The sequence below is a fragment of the Rhipicephalus microplus genome, chromosome X (genome assembly GCF_043290135.1).
Source record: "Rhipicephalus microplus isolate Deutch F79 chromosome X, USDA_Rmic, whole genome shotgun sequence".
In the NCBI taxonomy this organism is placed as follows: domain Eukaryota; kingdom Metazoa; phylum Arthropoda; class Arachnida; order Ixodida; family Ixodidae; genus Rhipicephalus; species Rhipicephalus microplus.
Window position 1 is genome coordinate 211386140 of NC_134710.1, and position 9232 is coordinate 211395371.

Sequence of the window (9232 nt, forward strand, 5' to 3'; positions counted from 1 at the left end):
ACACCAGTGGCTACGCCACTGGTGTTAGACAAGCTGGTTCTGTACACTAAGGCTGTTTCTTGAAAATATTGTTATAACAGGGCGAGAACGCCTTTTAGGCATTTAAGTGGTGAGTGCATGCAACAGGGCCGCAACTAATGGGGGGTTGAGGGGGTTCTGACACCCCCCGAAATTTTTTTATGCTCTAACTTTTCGGGTGATACTAGAATACTTGCACGCCTTCACAGCGACCACCGGTTTGCCAAAGTTAGCCGTTCTACACAGAAACACCCCCCGAAAAAAATTCCTGGGTACGGCCGTGGTTTATGAGAATTGCATGCCACATGCAATTCCCATAAACTTAAGTTTTGGCAAGGATTGGCTTCCTTGCCTTTCAAAGTAGACAACGAGCAACATGTTCACTTGGAAGAGCCCAGGACAGGGCCATGCTTAAAATGAACATTTATTCAAAAATCTATCAATCTTGAGCAAAGTACAAGTACATAACACGAAAAAAAATATTTACAAATTCACATAATGCACAAAATTGTAACTGATACAAATGGACCAATGTAGCAAAACATCACATGTATGAGGTAAGACTTCACAATCACAGTAAGGAATGTTGAATGCTTCTGAGCAGCAGAACTTCTTAATTATCAACTCTTCGAGTTCACATAAAATAAGGCAAAATGGAACTTCATATTTACACGAACATTGAAATGTTCACAAGATAAATGCATTCCATTATGTTGTTCGCCTCATCTTAAGGTGCTTCATCTTGTCTCTTTTAGCCTGTCTTGATGCATTCTCACCTGCCACTAGAAAATGAAGCCTAGTTATCGCATAAAATCTGATCACTTCATTTGTGACCTGTACATTGTGCTGTGTGCAGCCAACCGTGTTAAGCTTGTTAATAGAGAGGCAGGAGATGAGATCTCTTATGCTGTTGCTCTTCAGCTTGTTAAAGCTAAAGCAGTGTGTAAATGCATCTTCCATTTTCAAGACCAGCTCTGTCAGTGCTTGTGAAGGGTACATCAGTCCTCCTCTATCCATGTGATTTGTTAAACTCGACTCTTTTGGACGCGGGCCCTCGCTGTCCCCTCGTAGCAACAACTCTGCACAGTCACCACATTTGGTTTTCTTTAGCATTCTTCGAGCTACATACCCACAAACATAGTATGTTACACGGGAGTCACTTTTTGCCCCAACCAAATCACGGTGGTCTGGAAGGGCATCACATGCACTTAACATCTCATGGACCTCATTGAGCTGCCCTACATCTAAAAGATCATCAAGCTTATTTTGCACAAATTTTAGGTCGCAACTGTTGCTCGGATCCAAAAGGCTATTTAACAGGCCCTCTGAAACATTGCCACGAGAGGGAGACCGTGCCAAGCTCTGAAAACTGAGGCAATTAGTGGAGATGAGGAATTGTGTCGGTGTTGGATGGTCATTACATCCCGACATCTGTCTCAAGACACCGAACAAGTTTTCAATGGGATCTTGGCTCAAGCGCGCTGTCAGCAGGTACTTGAAGCCCAAAGTCCCTGTAACATACTCTAGAAGTGACAGGGTACTCTCAAGTGTTACACGCAAGCCTTGGGCTGTAGACGCACTCAGGAATCCCAGTTTGACTCCAGAGGATTCCCAGCCATCCAGAAATTCTCTAAACTTCATTATGTGCTTCACTTGCTCACTATCTGGCCTCAAACCCTCTCGGCAGTGCCTTGAGGTCATTGCAGCAATAAGGTCTCTTATCATTACAACAAAATCAGAAGTGGCTGCTGTGCTGCCAGAGCCATACTGCCTCTCTACTTCTTCCTTATAGAGATATAGCCCTCTCAGGACTTCATCACTGAAGAACCTGAAAGCTAGATTCACGCGCTGTTTCTCAAATCCGTTCGGGCAACAAACAGCCATTGACACATGAGGCATTGCTTTTAAAGTGACAGTGCTTCGGCTGTCACAGCGGAATGCCTCTTTCACAAACTCACTACCAACCCGCCCACCGGGTGTAAGGAGTCCTGTAGATGTGACAGCATTGCGAACACATTTGACAAGATGGGGAAAGTCGGAAATAAAATGTAAATAGCGACTTGAGTCTACTGGATGTTGCACTTTACACACTGTGTTTGACAGTTTTCCAGTGATGCCAAAGATTGTCCACATACTTCTGTTCCATGTGGCCCCATCGCATGTTATGAAGTCAACAAATAGCCCACAGTTTTCTGCACAAATCACTGCGTCCAGAATAATTTTTGACAACACGTCAGCTTTCACATTGCCCCGAGAACCGAACACTCCAAGAATCTGTTGCCACTTCCCAGTTAATGGCTGAAAAAGAAGCACAAGGCCATGATCACAAACGACTCCTTCTTGGTCCGCAGAAGTGTAGGATCCGAGGTCAACAAAACCATCAATTTGACCATTCTTGCTGACCGCCAAGCTTTCCGACAGCTTCAATTCATCTACAAGGATACCACCATGTCGGTGGCAAGGTTCAATGTCTTTGGCCTTCTCAGCAAGAGCAGCAAGCAGATTTTCATTAAACCCAAAGCCGCCTTTGTATTTTCTCACGTACTTCTGCAAGCACGAAGGACTCGGCACTACCATCAGTTTGTGTGCGCGAATGTGCTCGTAGAGCCGTGGACTCTTCATGTGCATGATAATGCATTCGAGAATCCAGCCCTTTTCAAATTTCATCCCGTTTGTTGCTTTTCTTTTGGAGGCTTCAAAACATGCGCGAACTTGCATTTGCTGCTTAGCCGTGAGGCTTTTCAGCTTTTCCTCAAACTGTACGGCACTCATGACTTCATTGTCATGTTTCATCTGTTGTAGCTTTTCCTCAAGTCTTATGATACTGCGCTTGTGCCGTCGAACTTGAGCATTCTTCGCAGCCAATTTACGTGACTTGACCACGACAACATTTCTAGCTCTTGTACGCTTGTAAGAAGCTTGGTTTAAGAGCAGCTTGCGGGCGTACTTGCATTGCACACATCGACTATTGTTCTGACAGGTACCGAAGCAGTTCTTACTGTATAGCTTGCTTCCGTGAACCTTGTGGTTCCTCGTGGTTAGCAGTTTGTCGTCGCTGATACCCATCCCAAGCCCCTCGCACGGTGTCATCGAATTCATATCAAACAAAATACCCTTTACAGCATCTGAGCTATTAACATTCACAGCTTTGATCACTGATCCCTGTACGTAAACAGTGCAGTGAACGCCAGTTTCGGACAATGTACATAAGAGTAGCTTCTGAAAGCAGAGTGAACTACCGTTCACCTCGCAAACTGAAAATGCCATGACATCGGGAGCATTGGGTACCAAATGCTTACACCAATACTTGCTAGGAAGGTCCTCGTCTCTGATGCTCTCGAGCCACTTTTCAACGGCAGAATGCGGCGTTGCCTCAGCGGTGGAGCACTCCGAGTCCACTCCTCCATCGGTAACACAAATTTCACCGACTTCAGTGACAACACATACGGAGTCATCTTTCCTACGCTTTCGCGGCACGCCACCATTCGACGCTGCTGTTTTCCTTTTCGGTGGGAGCTTCTTCGTAAGGTACGACGGAACATTCGGGAAAACAGTCGGTATGGCGTCGGGAGTCAGGCAGGGACGGTCTCGGGGAATTTCGACGGTTTCACCATTGATTACATGCTTGTACGTCCGAACGATAAATCGTTCATCAAAATGCGCTTCGCAAATGACACAGTTTTTCTCCAGTGGCTTGTCTGCACGCGGGATCAAGCGCTCCCAAGCCTTGCGTCGTTCGTCGTCCTCAGGAGCGGTGAAAAGGGACGCCTTTTTACCTTGCTTTCTGGCGGAAACATACCCAGCAGTGCATCCTGGAGCAAAGCAGTGTCTCTGTCTCTTTTCATTCACCATAGCTGTCGCGAGCACGGCGGCATTGCATAAAGAAATCACTGAAAGCAGCGGCAGCACGACAGCACTTCGCTAAAACACACGTGTTCCCCGATGCACCACGAGCAAGAAGGCATCTCCGTGGCGACAAGCGCGCCACCTAGCAGCGTCATGGAGCACTGGCGCGCCTCCTCTCGCAGCGCAGGCTGCCCGATGCTGACACCTCCCCATCTAGCCACCATAACGGTACTTCGCCTTGCCTGTGCGGTAGCTTTAACCGAATAGAGGCGACGACGCGAGGTAAAAGGTGCATTTGAAGAGTTCAGCGAAGAAGAGTTCCGGCAATGTTTTCGTCTGTCCAAACGAACAGTGCGTAGCTTGTGCGACGAACTTGACCCTATCATCGGATGCCAGCGAGCCAGTGGCCTTTCCACAGAGAGAAAGGTGTTGTGCGCGCTGCGATTTTTCGGCACCGGTAGCTTCCAGAAGAGCATTGGTCGCGAGGAACACATCGGCATGTCTCAGCCGGCGGTGAGCAACACCATCCACGAGGTGACGGAGGCGATCATTACCGTGGCTGCTAGAAAAAGGGTGGTGGACTTCCTACTGACAACAGCTGCTAAGGATGAGGCAAATGTGGAGTTTGTGCTACGCGGTTGCATCCCAGGGGTGCTGGCGTGTGCCGATGGCACGTTGGTCACCATTCGCAAGCCAGAGGGATTCAGACTGGCCGACACGGCGAGCTTCATGTCCAGAAGGGGCTATTATGTCCTGAACGTCATGATCGTAAGTACTGTTAGGATCGTTTATTACTCGCCCTTCGGAGCAATTGTTCAGTTGTGACGCCAAAGCTGGAAAAAGTAATAATGCAACGAATGAAAAAGAACCTGCAGGGAATTGGGTGCGAGCTAGATGGTGGCTCGCAAGGCCTCGGTAATAATAAGTGGCAAGTGTTTTGTGCGTGAGCCAGTTGCCGTTTTTGCACTGGCATGCATACGCAATTGAATTGTGCATTTTAGAGGTAATCGGTAATATGGGCAGCAGACGTAGCAGAAGTATATACACGACAGGGAAGTATTTCCAACACGAAAGTGCTTACAATCACAATTGGACGAGCTGGCTTTGGTATTTACGAGTGTTCTTTCCCAAGAGCAACGCGTAGCTTTTCACTTATCGATCATTCAGTGGAAGTCGTAGCCATGTGTACAGCAGAGGTGGGGTCGTTGCCCCCACACTCCCCCCTCCTCAGTGTGCTACACCCTGTGTTTCCTTCTAAGTGAAGCTCCTTGTACCAATGACTGTACTAGTACGCATTGTTTCCTGCATATGCGTAGAAAAAAGGGATTTATTCTGAGTATAAATGCAGTACTATTTTATATCGCTCCTCATCGTAGATGTGCAAGGCATGGCTGCGCATAATTGTCATAGACCCATGATTCCCACATTCCTGCCACGACTCCTGGGTGTGGGAACACAACCCACTGCGTGCAAGCCTAGCTGCACATCTGCAGCCTGGCGAATATCTGCTTGGTAAGTATTAATGTGTACTATCTGGGCAGAGCACTCAGCTTTTATGCTTACATTGCAGGAGACGCAGGCTATCCCCTCAAGCCATGGCTCCTAATTCCAGTCCTTGGCAGTCAACCGTGCAACACTTCCGAAGGCCGATACAACAAGGAGCACGCATCCATGCACAATGTTGTGTAAAGGTGTATCGCCGTGTTGAAAAGCAAGTTCTGCTGCTTGCAGCACTTTCGAACGATGCTCTACAACCCCGATCGGGCAGCGCAAATCATCATCTATGCTTGCTTTGCTCTCCACAACATTGCGTTGCATGCAGGCGACTGGACCTTGGACGAGTATGTCGTGGACATGCCACCAGCTGAGGATGACGATGGAGAGCCAAGGGGGAGCCATATGCTCACACCACGCAACGTGCTGCTCAGAGACAGCAGCAGCGCTGTCTTGGACCTTTTTTGAAGTACACAGGAACGGTGAGTTTTTATGTTTTCATATCCCACACATAATTTATTTACACTGATTCTAGTGCATCTAGACATGAAAGGGCTGTGTTTGCCACATTTGAATACAGAAAGCACTTACTTGTGCTTCAATATGAAGCAAGGTGGCAATGTCAAAATGCTGCATTTTCTTTAAATGGCACATGAAATATGCAACAGAAACACCCCTTTCTATATTAGCGATCACAGTCACAACAGACTAGATTGGAGCAAGCATATATGAGCGGCACTCTGTGCTGAATGTTGCTATCACAAAATTGTGCGAACAATGCAGCAACGTCTCAAAATTCTTTTCACCAGAACGCATAAAAATCGAGATTCCATTAGTAACATGTTGTATGAACACATGATACATAAGTCCATATCTTGTCATAGTGACTGACTACAAGCATTCAATTGTGCACGCCAGGCTTGACGAGCAATTGTGCTTGTCAAGTTGTGCTGTTTTTTTGCTCATTGTCCTAAACATTGTGTGAATGTTGAAATAACATTTAATTTAAATTCATGACTGCAGTCATGCTGCATTGCTAAAAAATATGCAAATCAAGACGGCAAACAACAGGCGAGTTGTTTTGATAACATACAGCATGAATAATTCGCTCAGCCTTCTCGCGGCTCCCAAACCATACCACGTTCGAAATTTATTCCCGCAAAGAGTCGTTTACAATGAAAACTAGATGAAATCAATCGCTGGCATGTTGCTGTGATGACCATTTTCCTTTGTGAAACTGTGCGAGATGACCACTTACTAGCTTAGCGCTCCCAAACAAGATTCGGAATGTAGTTGTTGCATCTTAGCCTCATTGTGCTGAAATGAAAATATCACAGTGAACTGCAAAACAGTGTGATGCAAAAAGATATCACATTACTACACTATGTGGTAATGCTGAATAAAAATCACAGTGAGCTAGAAAACACAGTGGGACAATACAAATATCAAAGAAACATTAACAGAAAATGTCAACTATACACTCGTGGTCTCCGTGTGAATGACCAGACACCTTTGAAATGTGGGTAAAAAACACTGCCACTAGAACAGCTCGAACATACATTGAGAAATGCATATATCGAACATAAAAAACGCTGCACTCCTTATACAAAGTAAATGCTAACCTAAATCTAGTAATATGTACTAAATGCAAACAAAAAACGAATAAAACAGAACATGAACAGCAACACGTAAACATATCAAAAACACTAAACCAATTATGAATGATAAAAAGTTGAAAACATGGCGAAAAACAATCTAAACTATGTATATGTCTCCCGAAGCGTATAAAATTGAACATGAACAGCAGCACCTAAGCACATTGAAACCGACAAATCTATAATGAATGATGACAAGAAAAAACATTGAACACATGACGAAAAATTAAACTAAACTACGTATCTCTTTCTCGCAGAAAGCCCTCAGCCATGGCCAGTGCCCTTCTGCACCGCTGCCGCCTTCTCCTGTGCCGCTGCCACACGCCGTGCTGCAGAAGCGATGCGGGTGGTTGATTTTTCATCTCCCACAGCACCTGCGATGAATCGTCATGGTGTAAATGTTTAAGTGAGCTGCCGGTAAACCCTAACCATCTCGTGGCTGGAAGCTGCTCCTGCTGCCAAGAATTGCAACGGGCACAACAACTTCCCCTCAGTTGAAGATCAACTGGCCTGATGGCATCCTTTGAAAGTGGGAAGCTTTGTGTACAAGCTATGCCCTCCTCGTGTGGACCTACAAACATTTGTTGACACTGCTCTTTATTAATGTCCTCAAATGCATCTCTCACCATGAAAGAGCCCCAGGGCTCACCAACCTTTTGCCCGGCAGTTTATCATTGCAGATACCGGATACCATGCCCTCAATACAATGCGTGGTTCTTGTTTACAGCCCAAGTTGGTTTCAGTCATCATAATAGAACATGGAGAATGCTTATGCCCCTTATGTAAAATGTAAACAAAGGGTCTACTCACCTTGAGCACCTTGTCGCCCTGCTCAAGGTTCCAGTCCTGCACTCAATAAAGCACTAAGTTCTCAGATGCTTGCGTGTTACTGTGTCACTGCCATCTACAGCCGCTTCAGTGGCCTCCACATCCATTTCCACTGCAGCAGTGGGAACATTCGCCTGCTGGAAAGTGTAGTAAGCATGATCTTTCAGAAAGTGGGTATTCGTTACTCTGGCTATTTTGCAACCTTAAGTACTAAACATCTGCGGAAATGTTCTGCAGCTATTCAGTGGTCATTGATGTCATGTATTACCATTTTAGTGCATGCACTTGTTCACAGTCATTGCTTGTTTTATGATAAATTAATACCCCTTGTACTGCAAGGGCTGCAAACTGAGATTTTAGTTAAACCTACCCACTTTTGATTACTTTCTCGTGCGCTTTATTCCCGTTTAACAAGGTTCCGCTAAAGGCACCCCTTCAGATATCAAACTCTGTCATGGTACCGCTCAGGAACCCGTGATACTGCGGCGGCAGAGTGCTTACCTGTTGATAGGTGAGACCAAAAACGCCACTGAAGCGTGTCATCCCAGTCAACTGTAGAACCCGGCCGCGGAAGCCAGGCAGCCAACCCCCTACAGTGCCCCTGAAAATATACACTAATGTCACAGAACAAATTGCCCGTGCCATTCGACGGTCACTCACCTTTGTGCGTCTCTGATGGCGGCGGTGTCACGGCGGGCCTCGTGCACCGGCCTGCGCCACCCAGCCTGCCATTTCTGCGCAGGCACTTCATGGTTCAGCGCGTCGCTGAGCTCTTGCCACAGCCGCCACCGGTCGGTGATGGTGACACCGTGCCGCAGCTCGATGGCATTCGCCACGAGCTGGCGATGTTCGTCCATAAAGGCGAGCACCAGCGCGCGCTGAGCCTCGGATAACGCCGATGAGCCGCTGCTGCTGTTGACTACTGGTACAGTTGACCTCCGCCACGATTGCGCTCGACTGAGCCAACAACTTCGAAAGTTGCGCCGTTTAGGTTTGTATAGTGAAGGAGATATGAAAACAGTAACTGCTTGAAACGGGGTTGTATTTAGCGTCATCACGTACCGTCCCGCTAAATTTAGCTTTATTTCAAAACAATAACGAGAAAATTACGTTTATATTGTGCCGTATTCCTTAATAAACGTTTGAAAACTTGTGCCAACACAATTTGATAATGATTAATAGTAGTTAAACATTTTTCAACACGTTACAAACACTTTTCACTTTGCTATACGGTCCCCAAGTCCACGTCAAAATGATGACGTGAGGCTTCATTTTGCTCATTGGCTGTTCACTTCCCTTTGTCCTCGCGACCGCTGCAGACCGCCCATTTTTTGACGTCACCGACAGACCGCCTCCGTCCGGATTTGGAATTTGTATATAATTGCACCACA

At 46.4% G+C, this 9232-nt stretch overlaps 1 protein-coding gene across 4 annotated transcripts; it reads left to right on the top strand.

Moving 5' to 3' along the window:
• Nucleotides 1-4125: 4125 nt before the first annotated feature.
• Nucleotides 4126-7891, top strand: LOC142775947 (uncharacterized). Of its 4 annotated transcripts, none has more exons than XM_075878544.1 (4): nucleotides 4126-4632; nucleotides 5435-5555; nucleotides 5687-5840; nucleotides 7271-7891. In XM_075878544.1, exons 1-2 carry the CDS (start codon nucleotides 4363-4365, stop codon nucleotides 5468-5470), a joined length of 306 nt encoding a protein of 101 aa, XP_075734659.1. In that variant the 5' UTR covers nucleotides 4126-4362; the 3' UTR covers nucleotides 5471-5555; nucleotides 5687-5840; nucleotides 7271-7891. The 4 variants fall into 4 exon arrangements, with proteins under 4 accessions (XP_075734659.1, XP_075734658.1, XP_075734657.1 ...); XM_075878543.1 differs by having other exon boundaries at nucleotides 4128-4632; nucleotides 5435-5575; XM_075878542.1 differs by having other exon boundaries at nucleotides 4136-5376; nucleotides 5435-5575.
• Nucleotides 7892-9232: the final 1341 nt, after the last annotated feature.

Coding starts and splice junctions, on each gene's coding strand:
- LOC142775947 (XM_075878541.1), top strand. CDS start 5,207: ATGCAGTACTATTTTATATCGCTCCTCATCGTAGATGTGCAAGGCATG. Junction 5,377..5,434: donor GCCTGGCGAATATCTGCTTG/GTAAGTATTAAT, acceptor CTTACATTGCAG/GAGACGCAGGCTATCCCCTC. Junction 5,556..5,686: donor ATGCACAATGTTGTGTAAAG/GTGTATCGCCGT, acceptor CGTTGCATGCAG/GCGACTGGACCTTGGACGAG.